The sequence below is a fragment of the Eurytemora carolleeae genome, unplaced genomic scaffold (assembly GCF_000591075.1).
Source record: "Eurytemora carolleeae unplaced genomic scaffold, Eaff_2.0 scaffold597, whole genome shotgun sequence".
NCBI lineage: Eukaryota > Metazoa > Arthropoda > Copepoda > Calanoida > Temoridae > Eurytemora > Eurytemora carolleeae.
The window spans coordinates 122,299-140,986 of record NW_019396500.1 but is presented as its reverse complement, the minus strand read 5'-3'; the positions used below and the strand labels follow the sequence as shown (position 1 = coordinate 140,986).

Below are 18,688 nucleotides of genomic sequence, written 5' to 3'. Positions count from 1 at the left end.
TTTTGTAGCACCGATGCTAAACCCCATTGGAGTCAATTGAAATAGATGTTGGGTAATCCTTTTAAAATGTGTTGTTATAATTAACATTTACAATATCAAGTGAATGTATTTAATTGAAATGTATTTATCAAGTATAAACATATAAATCACTTTTGTGATCTACTGGATCTATCCTTGTGTTATAACTTTGAGCATGGGACTATTACAAATATAACAGTATTGTTAGTGAATTACACATGATCAAACACAAATATCTAATTCCAGGAAATATAATTCCTCAGGAATTCCTTTCTTGGTGTATGCCGCAAGAGAAGGAAATGAGGAGGTTTCTCCATTTTCAATGGATAAAAGTGGAAAGCAGAGTGGATTTTCTTGCTGGGTTGGTAATCCTGCTTTGCCTGGAAACTAAAGTTTCTCTGAAAGTCAACTTACTTAGCTTATAATATTAAAACCAAGCTAAGAACATTCCCGTGGTTTTACCAAGTTACCCAATCAAAATTTGAGGCTAATTTGTCCATGAGTTTCTGAGATATGATTGGAGATCCAATCAAACAGACAGACAAACAGATATCACTACTTTCATTAGATAAATGATTCCCTGGTTCCAGACAGTGTGAAGGCAAAACATATGATATTCTAGTCCGGCTTTCTCCCAAGCTGTGTCATTTATCATAGCCCTGTACAATGTACAACAAATTAATTCAGTTTTAGTAATTTGACTAAATACAGTCATTGCCGCATATATCAATACACTGAAAACAGCTTTTAATTTTAATTTTAGATCTTTACCAAGCTTTTAAATATAATGTATACCCATATAACATAGAAAACAAAGACAAACTGTCAAATAGCAGCTTCTCTGTTTACTTGTAAACTTGTAACTTGAGGCTAGCTTTTGAGTAAGCAAAAATGAAGTAGAAAGGTCGTCTTCATCGTATTGATAAGCCAATCACTGTATAAGCACTACAGAGTGGTATTTTGATAGCCATATACACTTTACAGTCTACACTAAAATTAGTAAAGAACAAACTAATTATGTTTTAGTAATATATACTTTCCAAGTTCTGTCTGTTGTTTGAAATATAGTATTGTAATAAAACAACAATATTCAACAAAAAAATGTTATTTCATTTCAAACTCATATTTTGAACTATTCTCACCAAAAACTTTAGACCATAATATCACAATGGGCATCATTAATTTCATTATGCTAAATTTGTATTCTGATAGAAACGTTTTTTAAAAATCATAAGATAAACTGGTTAGAAAAATTGTTTTGGATACAATTTTGCAGAAAGTATGATAAAAATAAATTAAAAGAAAATCAAGCTTTGTTAAGTGATATACATTTTAGAACTTCAATAATGTCCCAGTAAGATTTATTCCAACAGGTTGCAAAGTTAAAGTGATTGTAAGCTTTTTTCAAAAACTAAGTGCTTTTGTTATAGACTTTTAAAAATAACTGTAATCTACTAATGTAGTTTTTGAAAAATGATGTATTCTGAATATAAAATTCAGCTGTATTTTATCAGATGGACATCTTACTCAAACTAATTTTTGATACCTTTATTCTAGATAACTTTGAACACCTCACTTGTAACAATTGTTATTACCTAGAAAATGGTTTTGACAAACCCAGGTAGTTTCCATCTGGGGGTAGAGATGGGTGCGTTCAGCTTTTTTTCATTTTGTTCGGTCACTGTTCGTCTCAAAACTTTCGTTCATTTTCCATCTATTTTGTTTATTTCTCAGTGAAAGAATTGTCAGTTAAATCGCTTGTACAGTAAAATACTTAGTTCAGTAATATCGTTTGTTCTATAAAATCGTTATTTAGGTTAAAAAATGATATTTTTTTTTGAAACGTTTGTGGAAAAGAATTGTTCAGTAATAACGAAAATTTTTGACAACAATTTATGGAAAATTTGTTTGTTCAGTAAAAACTATTGTTTTTTCAAACTTTTTTGAATGATTCCAAATTTTCCTTTTTATTGATTTTTTTCATTGGTTTTCAAAATTAACTATTGTTCGTTTATCATTGTTTGTGCATTGAAATTTTTTCTTAAATAAGATACCCATCTCTTCCTAACCTGAGGGTAATACTACATTCAGATCATTCTTCAAAGCATATCTTAATATGATATTCTGTACTGAGCTACTCGCACACTAACAAATAAAAAGCTGATTATCAGAATCTTAAATTCAAAATTGATTTAACTCATTGAAATTTTTATCATCAAGGTTGTTTATTACTTTGTAAATTTATTCACTTTTTTATTAAAAAAACAGCTGTTTTTTACCCTATGAATAAGAAATTGATTGTACAGGAAATTTGCAGTTGATGACATTTATCAACATACACACGAATTTCAAATTTAGGATAAAGAATTGAAAATAATCATATGAAATGGGTTGTTACCGAACGATGAAGAATAATTCAAGAAAAGTATAAGTTACCCATTTAGAATTTCATTTATTTTATTTATCATATTTTTTTAAGGGACCTTCCATGCAAAGATGGCAATGCCTGAATCAAAATGATACCCTTTTAAAATTTGACTGGTCGTTGAGGCCCAGAGAACTCAGTGTTTTTATCTTTTTTAATCCTAATCCTGCTAAATTACTTAAAAGTATTGGTTTGAGTCTATTGAAATTCTCTGACTTTTCCTAAAAACTTTTTTTAAAATCTAAATGTTTATTTTGTAGAATTATAACATAAAACATTATTGGTTTAAAAATAAGTGTATATACTAAATATACATGTTTATAAGGATATTTTAGATTTATATATTTTCACTGTCTATTAAACAAAGATCAGTTCTCGAATGTGCATGAACCAAATCACATCCTTTTGTGCTGGAATCTTTTGAGACAAAGCAGGCATAGAAATCCCCCACTTTTGCTCTTGTTCTTTTTAGGCCAAGATTACACATGTCAGAAGTACAATATCCAAACATACTGTAGGAACTGGAGGAGGGTGCTAGGTTAGATTCAGTGGTAGATTTGTTGGATCCATGAAAGATGAGGTTGGACTTTGGGGAGGGATCTGATCCATTCAACTGGGGGATTAGAGATTCCCTCGGGAAGCTCACATCACAGGATGGGAAAGTTTCTGTGTAAGAAGCACTAGATAGTACTCCTCGAATTAGGGAACCTGCAATAATAGGGTCTCCTACAACGGAAGGACCTTCACCAGGGGCTCCATATGTAGATGAACCTGCACCAGGGGCTCCAACTGTAGAGAAACCATCAGGGGCTCCATATGTAGAGGAACTTGCACCAGGGGCTCCAACTGTAGAGAAACCATCACCAGGGGCTCCTGCTGTAGAGTAACCATCACCAGGGGCACCTACTGTAAAGGAACCATCACCAGGGGCTCCTACTGTAGAGAAACCATCACCAGGGGCTCCATATGTAGAGGAACCTGCACCAGGGGCTCCTACTGTAGGTAAACCATCACCAGGGGCTCCATATGTAGAGTAACCTGCACCAGGGGCTCCTACTGTTGAGGAACCATCACCAGGGGCTTCTACTGTAGAGGAACCATCACAAATTTCATTCAGAGAAAAATTTCATAATTTCAGGAGTTTGTCTCGTCAGGAGTTTGTCTCGTCAGGAGTTTGTCTTTCAGGAGTTTGTCTTTCCGGAGTTTGTCTTTCCGGAGTTTGTCTTTCAGGAGTTTGTCTTTCAGGAGTTTGTCACGGCACCGGTCTCAGAGCTCTGGATCCTGGAAGATTTCCTCTATGGGCTCCTAATCCAGTAGAACCCGTTCTAGGGGTTCCTGTGCTATCAGAAACTGCTTTAAGTGTTCCTCTTTGACCTGCACCTGTTCTTTTGGGTCCTAACTGGCTGAAACCTTTACTGCTGGTTCTTTCTTTGGATAGAACCATTCTAGGGCCTTCGGCTGTACTGGAACCTGTTCCAAGGTCAGGAACTGCTGAAGAAATTGCTCCGGGGGTTCCATTTACAGGCCTCCGGATTTCTTTTCTTCTCTTTATCCTTCTCCTTAGGTTTCAAATCTGAGTTTGTGTTTTTTGTTTCTTCTGGTTTCATCCTGATGACAGAGAATCCCCGGACAAGGATAGAGGAGAATTCCTGAGTGTGAAAAACTCCTGACCTCCCCTATACCACAGGTTTAGTGAAACATCTAGGCCTGATAGAGAAAACTGATGATACAAGTCTAGGATCCTTCGTCTGAGTTCCATAGTAACTATAAGTTGTAATTCAACTGATTCAGCTGACAGATTGTACTGCAGCCGGTATATGTATACATGTTGACAGGATTAAGGGTGGGGTGGAACTGAATAAAGGTGGGGTGGAACTGAACTAATAACTAAAAACTCATAGCCCCTCCCTTTAAGTCTAAAACAGGGCTAATATATTAACTGCCTGAGTCTTAGACACACTGCCTGAATGACTACTTTTTCCTGTAAAAAACTAAATTTATGTTTTGACCCACTTTAAGTTGTCAGATTTTGATAATTTTTATCTTTTTGGAAAGCCGATGACATAAGCAAACGGACTGCATAAATTTTCTAAAGATATTTTGCAAGTTATTTGTATACAACCCCTTAAAAGATGCAAACAACCCATTAAAAGAAATATGCATCTTTTTAGTTTTACTTAATTACACATCATGTTGTTTAAAATTTGGCAAATATTTTTGCATATTTGAAATGGCATGGTCAACAGCTTTTCCAAAATGTAAGTCTTATAATATTTTGAACATTTTTTTGCTAACATATTTACTATATAACTGGATTTTTATTTCTATTTGCCTATCTAACAGTAGAGCATCATACCTTACAGATGATGTATCATTTGTCATATTTGATAATCAAACATGGGATTTAGAGGCGTGGGGGGGGGGTGTAAAGTACCCCATCAGGGAAAGGGTTAAATAGTGTTTGAGTTTCGTAACAGTGGAGTGTATATGCTATTGTGAAGGGTGTACAGCTTGCAACTCAAGTGTTCAACAATTTTAACATCAACATCCTTGATTCGTCAAACATTTAAAAGGCGTTGTTGTGAATTAGACACACAACTATCTCCTTCTCTAGCTTACCTTATGTATTTTCAAGAACCCTACTTTGTTTACAGGCTTGCAAATTCCCTTTGTATCTTTGAAATGTAGCGTCTCTCCAATTTCAGTATGGTTTATTCTGTTTAACACTAATTTTATTCTAAATTTTACAAATGAAAAGCTGGGGGGGGGGGGGAATTAAATTATTAGCTAGAAGATTAAGCTCCAAAAATGAACACATTCAACCAAACAACAAATAAGAAGAACAGTAAGGGTTTTTAAAAAATCGGGAGAAACTTGAAAAAGGCCAAAAACAAGAAAAAAGAAAAGAAAAGAGAAACTCCTACTTGAAAAAAAGAAAGGAACAAAATTTTATTTCTTTGTTAAATTAGAGAAAAGTCTGCTGGTGTGACTTTTCTTGATATCTTTTACAAAAAATAAATAAACTTTTAAAAGTAAAAAAAAATGTTTGTCAAAAGTGATTTACTAAAAAAATTAATCTTTAATTTAGCTTTTAAAGCAATGTAACTATTTAAGGCAAAAATTGTCATGTTTAAGTATGCCATTGAAATTATTAAAATGTTCTTTATTAAAATTGGTAAAATTTGTGCTTTCCTGAAAGTAATGAGTATAAAAACGGAAAATGTTGTAAAAACAGTTAAAAGCTTTAAAGATTCATTTTGTCTCATGTTTCTTAGTTCTGAAAGAAATTTTATCCCATGAGCTCCCTAAAAACATGGAATAGAGAGATCAATTGTAAAATATACACAGGCCAATTTTACCTAATCAGTTGATTTAAAGACTAGTGGCAAAACTATTTTTCATATAATTAAATAAAATACACAAAATATTGCTAAATTTTAACTTTCTATTCCAGAGTTTTATGTGTCTAACTGTATCTAGTAAACTCTCATTGTATAGCGTTCTTTCCGCCTCCGTTCCTCAACTATAATTGTTTCATATTTCGAATGTTTAAAACATTTTTTAGATTAAGGAATTTCTTTCAAAAAACATTGTATTTAATAATTTGCCCATCTTTTAAGTTTAAAATTTTAACATTAAAACTTTAACCCAACCGAAACCCCATGACAATGTTACAGTGATTTAGGTTGCAAGCTCTCTTGCAAAAATCTATGAGAATTTTAGAAAAAGTTGGTCACAATAACTTTTTCTAGGTTAACCCAGTAATTACAATATGTTGTGCAGATGTCATTGCTAATGATAAAAAGCTTTTATAAATGCAAACGTTTGATAAAAACAACCTTCATATTCTAATCCTTAAATCTTTACAAACTAATTTAACAAATAGTAAAGCGCCACATCATCAGCTTTTAAAGGTGTATGAAAAATAAAAAGTTTATGGTGATTATTTATTTTTATAGATAGGAATTAGTCCCAGATGTTCAACTTTTTTCAAAAGGGGGGGGGCTCAGAAACCAGTGGGGCCTGAAAACCCCCTGGAAACTATAGATTTCACTAATCCAGGGGGGCTGAACCTCTTGATCTTACCTTTTGTTAATAACTAAATCAGACATTAGGTCAAATCTGTATATCTGGCATGTTATGAAACACTTGAAAATAGTTAGAATCAAATTATGTATGATTACTGAGACAATTTAACATAATTACTTGTATAGTTTTTTTAACCCATATAATGATTGGGGGAGCATTCAGGGGTGTTTTCTCCTCCCCCCTCTATCTAACTAAACCCTAAACAGGCAGGTTAGGGGCTTTTGGCCTAGCCTAGTTTTTTTGTCCTAGCACTCTCATTTTTGACACTATCACTGTGAAATTTTGTGACTTTTAATGAATTGTAATTTAAAGGATTTCTTGTTGAAATTTTTTAAGCAAATTTATAGGGAAGTGTACAGGGCCGAAAAAAGTCCAGTCTGTGAAAAAAATCTAAATTAGCCCATAACTTTTTTGTAATAAAAGCTGTTGAAAAATGCATGTAGAAATATGAGTCACACTTTGATATTTGTTTAAAACAAACAAAAATATTTTTTTCATTTTTTGAACCCTTTTTTAGGCATTTTTTTCAACCCTCCATAGCACCCAAACTTTTTAAGTTATCAGTCTATTTTTTTCTTCTTTGAGCTTGGCTATAAAAAATTGGGCTATGAACATGCATTCCAACCCTATACTTATTCTCTAAGGTCTTTTTCTAGGGGGGGGTGTTTACACTTCAAGGGTCAAACTTCTCTACTTTTTTTTATATCTTTAATTTTAATCCTTAATGCTATTAATCATTTCTTCCCAATTATACTCTACATTATTTTAAAATTCAATTCTTTTAAAAGTTACATAAAAGAAATAACCAGTTGCCTGCCTCTGCTCCTATATATAGGGCTAGGAGCGTTCCTGGTTGAACGATCATTCTTTCCTGAGAACAAATGGAGTGATCAAGAACGATCCCATCATTCCGAAAAAAACGAACACTTAGAACACGCTCTTAAAAATCTTAATAAAATTTTAAATTGTAGTAATAATTTAATTATGTTCTGCTTTATTTAAAAACATTCTCAACTTCCCCCTCCCATTATTAATCATTGTCTATTTTATTAATTGTATATCTATATAATTGTCTTGGTTGGCGTTAAAATATTCATAAAATAATTATTATACTATTATAAATATTAATAAACTTTATTAAAAGAATAAAATATGTTATTTGGCATTAACTTTTTCAACATTTGATATTTCAAAGAACAACATCTATGATAATGATAACTTTGCATTTACTATAACATTCTTGCTCAATTTTATAAATATAAAATAATTTTTTTAGGATATCCAATTCTTTGAATTTTAACCCTATTCCTGCTGGGGGGGGGGTCAATTTGACCCCCCCCTGTAGTTTTTTTTACATAATCAAAAAGTATTAAAATTGTTGAAATTTTCTGACTTTTCCTACATACCCAAAGCCCTCCCTTTAGACCTAAAACCAGGCTCTGATACTACCTGAGTCCTCAGGCACACTGCCTGAATGACTGCTTTTTCCTGTAACAGACTAAATCTTTGATTTAACCCACTTCCACTTGTCAAATTTTGATAAAATTTAGCTTTTTGGAAAGCCTTTGACATAAGAAAACGAATTGCACATGTTGTACGAAAAAAATTGCAAATTTTTTGCAAACAACCTTTCAAAGGAAATTTGCACATTTTTAGTTTTTCTTGATTAAAAATTAGGTTATTTAAAATTTTGCATTGCATATTTGAAATGGCATGGTCAAGGGGTTTTCAAAAATGAATAATTTTTCATTTTTTGGACAAATTTTTTTTTGCAAACATTTTTACCATATTACTGGATTTTGCGATAAAAAATTCAATTTTTGCAAAGGAAATGAGTTTTTGTAACAAACTCAGATTTTTTAAACCCAATATCTCTGCAACTGGATGGTGTAAAACTTTGATATTTCAAACTCAAATTATTTGTTCTACCAGAATTCATAGTTTGAAATATCTGAAGCCTACGACATTGGGTAGCAAAGTTATATCAATAAGAAAATTTTAGTTTGTGGCAAAGACTCAACTCCTTTGCAAATTTTTTTGCAGATTCTAAAAGTAAAGCACAAGAGCTTTCCAATGATGTATCATTTTTCATATTTGGACATCAAACATGGGATTTAGAGGGGGGGGGCATATCCTGGTTTTCAAGTACCCCAGCAGAGATAGGGTTAAAACATTATTATTTGACATTATTAAGTCATGAAATGTATGAAAATATGCATATTATTTACAAGTGTAAAAGTTAAATTTATAAAACCACTGAATTAATTTAATATCTACTATGACGTTTAAGAAATTTCATGTTCAATGTACTACGGTTATAAGTAGAACAGATGGAGCAGCCCCTAATTAAAAATAATAATATTAATTAGGAAAAATAATTGTCACATTATCTGATAAACAACCTTGAGTTAATTCCGTCATATCATCTGTGAAAAACAATTTTAGAAAATTCTTTTAAATTATAATTACAAAAAATAATGGAATCTAAATCTTTTTTTAGGACTTTTCAAAACTATTTATAGACAATTTTAGATTTGCTTAACACTGACTGTTTACCATCCTGTTCGGTTCCAACCTTTTCATATCGGTTCATTAACAATTACATACGACTGTTAAGAACAATTTTATCTAGAACAAAACCTGCCTTAACAGTATTTTCCTTTTTTGTTTGTTTTATAGTTAGGGGGGAGGGGGCTTTAAATTAATGATTGAGGACCAGGTTAAATATTTATAGTTGTCTCTTTCAAGCTTTCAAGCACTTTGAATATGTTTTCAAGTTATATTTATCCTCAGAAAAAAGCAAACACACTATGAGTAGCCTGACTTTGAATAATCTAGGTATTTTGACTGTCATCAATCTTTCTGAGATTTCTCAAGATGAGATTTTATTATAAGTTTTGTAAATTTATTTTTAGCTCCAGGATAAGTTTAGTTTTTTAACTCTGGCTTGAATTTGTTAAAATGCTTTGAAATGTAATTAGGTAGTTTTTAGAAGTATTTTGACACAATTTTTAGAATTTTAGAATTTTTCAAACTGTTTTTCATTAACATTTTCGATAAACACACTCCTACATGAATATGATTTTTAGCACTGTGTTTCGCGAATCGCGATACCCTCCAATATATCTCAAACTCTCATGTTCTTAAATGTGCAGCTCTGTAAAATGGTGAAAAAAAATTATTTCCTTTCTGTATATTTAATTCTTAAAAATATCCAAAATGCTTTCCGTAAGCATTTCCATATCTCATACTCTAGGAGCAGCTGTGGATATGGTGGACATATCTCATACGTTGGTAACAATGTGGACAGCATCGACATATCTCAGCTAGTTGGAGCATCCATATGGTAGGAGTATCTCCGCTACCAGAGTATCAGAGAATCAAGGTACAGCTCAGTAATGTACAGACAACATAACATAACTCTAGGAGCAGCTAGATTTAAGAGACATTGGAAGCAGCTACAGTGTCATCCAGGATTACAGTATAGGCAATATTGAACTGAAGCAGTTGAATGAGATATCGAGTTGAGGAAGCTGCCTAGTTAGATACTGAACAGGAGTTGAGGGATTGCTTGATTACGCAAGAGAATTATGAATATCCAAACATGATGTAATAAGACAGAAATAAACTTAAACAGAGGCATTACACCAATAAAATATAACTGATAAATCCTATTCATTTATACTAAGCAAAATCGTTCCGTTCCTCTTTTTTATCGTTCAGTTCTTGTTCCGTTCCGTTCTGAGTAGAAGAACAGTCTTCCCGTTCCGTTCCGTTCGTGGCGTTCTTAGTTGAAGAACAGTTACATCCCTCTTGTTCTCTTCTTAATCAAAAACGTTTCCATCCCCCATTCTGTTCTTAGTAACGAACAATTCCAAAAACAAAACAAAAAAAATCAAAAGTTTTATAGAAAAGAGTTGCGGTTAAAAAGTAAAAAATTACAATTTTAAAAAAAAAGTTTCTCACGGCCGTAAATAATGTTTTAAATTATATATTTTAAATTTAAGGTTAAAAGAATATGCTTAGATAATTTCTGGGCTGAGCAATGTATAATTTTGTGAGAGTGGGGGGAGGGGCTGGATCTTCCTTAATATGTACGATATACAGAGGTTATAAACTAAAGCCTGCTGTGTGTCTGAGTGTTGTGAGTTTAGCAGAGACTGGGGAAGGGGGGGGGGATGGTGGGTTTAAAGTGTGGGAGGGGAGTTGGGTCAGGTAATTAAATCAAAAAATCTTTAACTATTTCTAGAGAATTTAGAACACATTCCTGATTTAAAATGCGTTCCCAACTTAGGACAAGTTCTTGATAATAAGAACGAGTAAACGATTTTAACCATTCTTTTCAAGAAATTCCCATTCTGTTCCGTTCTTTTACTAATTGTTTCAATATTTTTAAGAACGCATTTTAAGTGTTCGTTTTTTTTCGGAACGATGGGATCCTTCTTGATCGTTCCGTTCGTTCTTGGGAAAGAATGACCATTCCACCAGGAACGAGCGAGCTAGAGAGGGGGGGGGGGGTCAAGAGCATTCATATATTCTTACCAAATTAATCAGTCTATGTCAATTATTGTGAATGATAAACCATTGCAAAATTGTATTCCCTTGTAAATGTACTATCATTAACTGTTGTTTCTTAAAATTTCTGATTTAAGGGACTGTAAGTGTGATAAATATTTAAAATAATGTTTTTGTTTGTTTATTTTCTTGTGTTTTTTAACATCAGTGTTAATGGTTTTTATATTGTTAGAACAGAGCAAACTCAAGCTCAGGGCCTCCTGGACCTGTCAGTGAGTTAAACAGTTCCCCATGGGCTCTTCAATAATGTGATTTTTAACAGCATTGGATTAATATAATTTTCTTTAGTTAAACATTGTAATAAATGTTTGGTGTATATATTGTGTTATAATTTAAATGTGTGAAGAAAATAGGGGTATATATTTAGTTATTTTATCAACTTTAAGATTATCATTATACCTGGGTATTCCAGGATATACGGGTATTCCAGTATATCAGGTAATTCCAGGATACCAGGATATACCACTATATAAGGTATTTCCAGGATATCAGGGTATTCCATAATATCAGGTTATTTTAGTATATCATGTAATTCCAGTATACCAGGGTATTCAAGTATATCAGGTAATTTCAGGATATCAGGGTATTTCAGGATACCAGGGTATTCCAGGTCACCAGGGTTATCCAGGATATCAGTGTATTCCAGGATATCAGGGTATTCCAGGATATCAAGGCATACAAGGATATCTGGGGATTCCAGGATACAAGTTACAGTTCCCTTCCCATCCCTCCCATCCCATCCCTTCCTTCCCATCCCATCCCTGCCTTCCCATTCCTCCCTTCCCATTCCTACCTTCTCATTAACAGAGTTCCTTTTTTCAATCATCTGATTAAACAAATATGTAAAAGATTAAGATGTGCCACCCAGGAACTCTGTAATAGCTTAAGTATAATTCACTATGGTATACATGTAGGGTTTTTAATCGTTTTTGAAAATGATCGTTAAACGATTGTTAAACGATCGTTTTTTGTGAGTTTTTCAAAAACTATTGTTTCGTTTTAGGAAAAAAACGATCGTTTTTAAAAACGACCCACTCATTTTGAACTTTTAGAAAACGAATAGCGATGGTTTTTGTAAACGATCGTTTTTGTAAAAGATTGTTTTTGTAAACGATCGTTTTTATTAAAACAATTTGCGACTGTTTTTTATACGATTGTTTTTAAAAAATGATCGTTTTTGAAAAAAACTTTTATTGACAATTATGTTAACGATCATTAACGAAGGGTCATCGTTAACAAAGGGTCATCGTTAACAAAGGGTTGTCGTTAACGATCTTTAACAAAACGACGAACTTTATCAAAACGGTCGTTTTTGGAAAAAAATTACATGCAACTTTATTGAATGTCGTCTTACATGAAGTTTAACAGTTGTGGGGGAGTTAAACTCCTTGATGTTTTCTTAAAAACTACTCAATGATAAGTACAGATGCCCTTCAGGTCGGTTTCCTCTCTTTGTTAATGATCGTTAATGAAGGGGTCATCGTTAACGATCGTTAGCGAAGGGTTGTCGTCAACGATCGTTAATGAAGGTCCGTCATTAATGATCATTAACAAAGGGTCGTCGTTAACGATCGTTAACGAAACGGCGAACTTTATAAAAACGATCGTTTTTAAAAACGAGCGTTTTGAAAACGATCGTTTTAAAAACGACCATTTTTAAAAAACGACCTTTTTAAAATGATCGTTTCGTTTTCGATTTTTCGTCGTCGTTTTCATAACGAAACGATCGTTTTTCTGAAAAATGAAAACGTTAACATCCCTATATACATGTAAAAACACCATGCTGTGTCTAGGATTTAGTGAAAAACAAATTTCCAACCATGTCAACAAAGTAAATTGCAGCATATGCAATAACAAATAAAATCAAACATAGCTAAACACAGGTTAAATAATAACTTTTAATTATTTTATTTTCTTAAGTAAACTGCACGCCTCTAACTTTACACTTGTAAAAAATTCATAGAGATTGGACATGGTTAGGTCAAAATACAGTTGAAAAAATTACTTTTCAACACAATATTAATGTCTTACTGTTCCTTGATGGATTAAGAACAAATTTGGTTCTTGAACCTAATCTACAATAAATCTTTGTAAATGAGAAAAAAACTATTTCATTTGAATGAAAATATTTCTTTATAGCATTTTTAGAGACTTAAAGTGTATGGATAGGGAATCCCATTTAAATAACTTTTTAGAAATTTAAAAAAAATTATTTCAAAACAATTTTAAATCAAAAGAAAGAAAATGAAAAGTTTATGTTTAAAAATAAAATAAAGTGAAAAATGGTAAAAAAGTAGTTTTCAGATTTAAAACAGAAAATATTTAACAAAATCTACTTGTTTAACTAATTTATTTAGACTTTTTTATCAGTAGATTTGAGTTCTGGATCAAATATAGTATAGTTCAGTTTCTCCATTATTGAATTGCATTGTTCTTCTACTATCCTACATAAAAAAAAGAATTATTAATAAAAGGACTTTCAACATTAAATTGATGCTCTTCCTTTCCAATATGTAAACCTTCATATTTATGTAACATTTATGTATTTTTAAGTATTTCATATTTAAGTAACATTTAAGTAGCATTTACTTGTTAGGTCTACAGTTGCCAACCTAAAATTTCTGAATTAATTTTCCAAAATATTTTCATAAATTTTTCTAAGAAATCATTTTCTCAGAATAAATTTTAAAATTAATAAATTATTATCAATTCCAACTTTCAGGAATATTTTGAGATATTCTCAGCATATTCCTATGTAGATTCCCCAACCATGCTGGACTGTTCTTAGAACCAATAGTAGTGCACATCCTAACTCAAACTTTTTAGAAGTATACCCGACAAGATGTCAACTGAATTGTCAAAAACAAATGCAAAAATTAACAAAACAATTTTAGAGATGGTTTCTGTTCCCTAAAAATCCATAGAATTGAAAAATATTTGGTAGAATATCTTAGGAATTTCTCAAAACTCTGATCCCCAAAAAATTCTCTAAGTTTTTAGGAATAACAAAAGAGAACTTGTTATTGAGAAATTCCCTGGAATTTTTTTAAAGCAAGTCATCAAAACTGGAAAACTCACTTGTACTCCCTGGGTCAACGTGTACGAAAAAATGTATACCCAAAATCTGTATAACCTAATTTCTTTCAAGTGGAGACCCATTTTCCAGGAGTCTGTTTTGAACCCGCTTCCACGAACAGTACCGTAGAAACCATTTCCAGATTTTACCCTAATTTCAAATAGTTTTTGTAACAAGTTATATTCTCTTGTTGATAAGCCACCTTAAATCCTCTTTCTAATATTTTTTTTAAGTGTGCAATCGTAAAAGATAAAACTTTTTTAAAAATTCTAGCCTCTTCAGGTCATAAATAAAAATAGAAATTTTTTGAATGGAACATATGTTCATATTTATTTTATAATGAGAAGGTAAACATGTAAGCTTTGCTATCTAACCATATTTTTGTGCCATAACATGGTCAGGAAAAAAAATAATTGTTTTTCTTCAAGAACTGGAGGCTTTATAATCATAAAAACAGTAGGATGAGGATTTCAAATTAGCTCTGACTTAAAACACACTTGTCTTAAACTTAAACTTGCTTGAGGACATATGTGAAATGATGAGAATGTGGCTTGGACAAGATATTGTTGGGCTGGTTTTCTCTCTCAGTGAACTTCTTTCAACAAAATCTACATTTCAGCAACTCTATTTCATTTCATCATATGTTGATATTGTTGATTATCAAAATGTCAAATAATAAAATGTATTTGATGTAGACAGTATATTGTTCCAAAATGTTGAATAACCCCATGTTTAACTTACAAAACATAAAATAATAAAAAAAACTGTGACTACTCAAAAACTTCTATAAGCTAAATAGGCAACTAATATTTACTTCACATGATTTCAGGGCTCAGGTAAGGTTAAGACAATATCTGAGCCAGGCTCGGATATTGGGCAAGGGGCCGAGTGCCACTGCCAGGAGACACTAGGGGGCCAAATGCTGCAGCAACATGTCCAACTTAGATGATTTGTAGCAGTCAACCTTTGTATTTAGGCATGGTTATTTTGAACAAACATTTTTATAATTGAAATAAATTATTTGCAATCAATGGAGGAACAATTTGGATCATTCAGAAAAATGCAAATATGATAATTTTCAAAAATTGTCAAAAATAACTAAATGAATGATTTTAAGTTAATTTTGATATTGATTTCTTTTGTTTTTATTGAAAGATTTTTCTGCATTCAAAATTTTTGATTAACTAAAGTTTTTTTAATCTTACAATTTTAATGAACAAGGGATTTATTTTGCAAAATAAACCATTTTACTTAGTGAATGATATAACTGAAGGAATAATTTTACTGAATATTCATTTAGTGGAAAAACGAGCAAAATAAATGAAATATGAATAAAATTTTGATTATTTCAAGAGTTTCTGTAGAAATCTATATACTATTTATGGTTGAATTGCAATTTTGGTTTATTTACTTTGCAAGAAAAACTTGTCTCTTGAGAAACACTGGGTTTTCTAAAAAGTGTATGACAAAAATGGCCTCCCAGTGTAAAAGAGTTTAAAATAATTATGAAAATTATGAAAATGTTTCAGACTTAGTCAAAGATGACCATAGGGATAATAGTTAGTGATAATAATTTCTGAAATTGCCAAAAAGTACATGACACATGCTATTGCAGAAAACTATGTTTATGCTTCCATTAAAAACAGAATAAAGAGATGCCCTGTTATGTTTATAAATACCTTGGATTTTTGTGATTTGAAACAGCTTTCTTTACCTGAACAATATATTAAAAAGCTAAAGATAAAGTTGTTTTTAAATAAGCACATAATCAGTGTGTATCAGAACCTCCCATAGGAAGGGTGTCAGCAGAGCTTTCTAAGCCTGTTGAGAGAAAGAGCGGTATGTCTCTTGTATTTGGTACTGAAGTTGATATAGGGATTTAAAAGGGAATTTAATAAAAGAATTAGTTTTGAGAAATTTCTTGGAATTTCTCTGAAGTTTCACCCCAAGAAATTACTGAGATATTCTCCAGAATGGTTCTCCGGAAATTCCTGAAAAATTCTTAGGACTTGGTCATTAAATGTATGGATTTTTAGGGAATTATAGAAGAGAATAAGTTTCAAGAAATTCCTAAGTATTTCTCAGGAATATTTCTCCGGAAATTTTTGAGAAATTTTCTGGACTTTATCACAGAATTTTCAAGTTCCATTTTTCTCCAAAAGGTGTTTCTGAGGTTCTCTTCTTGTATGTACTGCACTAACTGAATCTTTTTTTCTTTTCATCCTTATTGATAAAAAATGATAATTTACTTTAGAAACATCTTTTTTGCAAAAAATAATTTTTTTTTTCTTGACAATTCAGTTGTCCCATTAAACACACTGCATGACAACTTCAGTAAGATCAAAAACATTCTGTCTTAAAAAGATGGTTATACTTGTTAAGTTATTCACTAATATTGGGCCTAAGTCCTATGCTGAGAACATTCAAGATATCTCTGAGGAACTCTTGAGAAAATCTGTGGAATAGTTCCCAGGAAATTCCTAGGTATTGGTTCTGAGATACTTTCCGCTGGAAATTCCCAAGAATTTCCACAAATTTTGTCAACATCTTCTCTGGTTTTTCTACAGAATTGGTAACAAGAAATTCCTTGGACAGAGTTATGAGAATTTCCTCGGAATGGGTTAAAAGAAATTCCTTGGACCTGGTTCCTCAGAATGGGTTACAAGAAGTTTCTCAGAATAGCTGTGGACATTTTCTCATGATTTTTCTGTTAAATTTTTGTTGGAATTTCCCGGCTTCCCAGGAAAGATTCCTGGGTAATTCTGAGGATTTTCTGCAAAATTGTTACTTGGGTCATATATCAATAAATTTGTTGTATAAAAAATTAAAAATACATAAATTGATAAAGTTAAAAATAAGCACAGATTTTCTGATATTCACTGAACTTAAAAATAATTTGTCAAGAAAATAAAAAAAATTATATTTTTCTTTCCTGATGTTACCTTAATAATTTAAAACTATTCTTAAAAAAAAAAATAAGAAAGGAACTCTAAAACTAAAGAAATTAAAAAAAGAAAATTTTGTAATAGTGTACATTTTTTATTTTTGATTGCAATCTGTCTACTTGACCCAAAACTCTAAATACCCTGCAAGTTGATGCCATACCTTACATTCTGATACCATTCACTGGTAACATAGGCTTAAAAACATGTTTTTGTTTCTTGTTTTTTATTTCCATGGGCACTTCAGCTAGTTATATATATACCCAACAAACAAAAACCCGTGAAGAACACAAGATTATTTGGTCTATTTTACACGAGTGACCCATCAATATCCTGTGATAATTTACGTGTTGCTGAGGTGAATGTCGACGATATGATCATGGATCTAGGATCGAGTTTTTACACAAAAACCTGGGTTTATTTTTCAAGATGAACATGTGATTTTTACATTAGAAAGTTATTTTGCTCCCATCTACTTTAATTACATTTTTAAAAACGCCAGGAAAGGGGGGGGTATTTAATTGATTTCTGATATATAAATATATTATAAAATATACTGTGTGTATATAATTATTACAAAATTTTTATAAATAAAACATTTTAGTTTATATCTTTTACATTAAACATCTTGAACATGTAAACTTTAAACTTTTCTTATCAAGAAAGAGATATTTCAAGTCTAAATAATGTTCACTTATGTTAATGAGTTCATAATTATAAGAATTCTCCTTTCTGTATATATCTAAAAGATTGATATTCCAAAAGGGGGTTGTTAAGAAATACAATACAAAATTCAATGTGAATATTTTCTATACTCTGCTCATGCTTGTTAAAATCTGAAAAATTTATGTTAATTAAAATATTTCATTTTACTACAATAAACTTTTAGTTTCTAAAAGATGAGCAGAGACACCAAGTGTTGTGATTTTGCAACTCTGTTAAAATGAAACATGAAGTTTTTCCATGATATCTTAAATATTTTACGCAGGATATTTACAAGAATTAAAATCTAGATATTCTGGCGTTCCATTACTCATGATTAACACATTTGGAATATGTGAGAGCTTATTCTTTTGCAAAGAAATTAACATGACAATTGCAGGAATAGGAAAGAGAAATTTGGATTCCTAGAAGTGTGTTACAAGACAGGTTCATAGTCTTTCCCCAAATTTACCAATTCCTGAGAATTTCCGGGAAAAATTTCCAAGAAATATTTTGATATTTTCTTAACATATCCTGAAAAAATTCACTAATCAAGTCAATTATTGGACAAAATAGAAATGAACACATTAACAATTATTTATACTGCCAATCCTAAAATTTTATTTTTTTTTCAAAAATAATTTTTACAGGTGGAATTAAAGTTCATCATCATTTTTTATCAATAAGGATGTAATGAAAAAAAGATTTTGTTAAAACTGTGTTAGAGCACCTCAGATGCACCTGTTGGAATTTCTCAAACCAAAGTCTCCAATTCAGTTCACTCAAAAAAATTTTTAATTGCTGACCAAATTCTGAAAATTTTTCATGAATTTCCAGAGAAATTCTCTAAAACTTCTAATT

The 18,688-nt window shown here is 31.4% G+C and overlaps 1 protein-coding gene and 1 long non-coding RNA gene across 2 annotated transcripts; both read right to left on the bottom strand.

The window, feature by feature from the left end:
• Nucleotides 1-2,780: 2,780 nt before the first annotated feature.
• Nucleotides 2,781-3,551, bottom strand: LOC111704440 (ribosome-binding protein 1-like; the record flags this gene model as incomplete). Its single annotated transcript, XM_023476676.1, has 1 exon — nt 2,781-3,551. A coding segment is annotated over one exon (771 nt), but the record flags the coding sequence as incomplete, so codon positions are not given.
• A 9,892-nt stretch (nt 3,552-13,443) lies between these two features.
• Nucleotides 13,444-15,901, bottom strand: LOC111704447 (uncharacterized). Its single transcript, XR_002765832.1, has 3 exons — nt 15,863-15,901; nt 14,241-14,333; nt 13,444-13,551 (listed from the first exon to the last, which is right to left on the bottom strand). It is a non-coding gene; the product is annotated as an uncharacterized LOC111704447 (long non-coding RNA).
• Between the last annotated feature and the right edge of the window lie 2,787 nt (nt 15,902-18,688).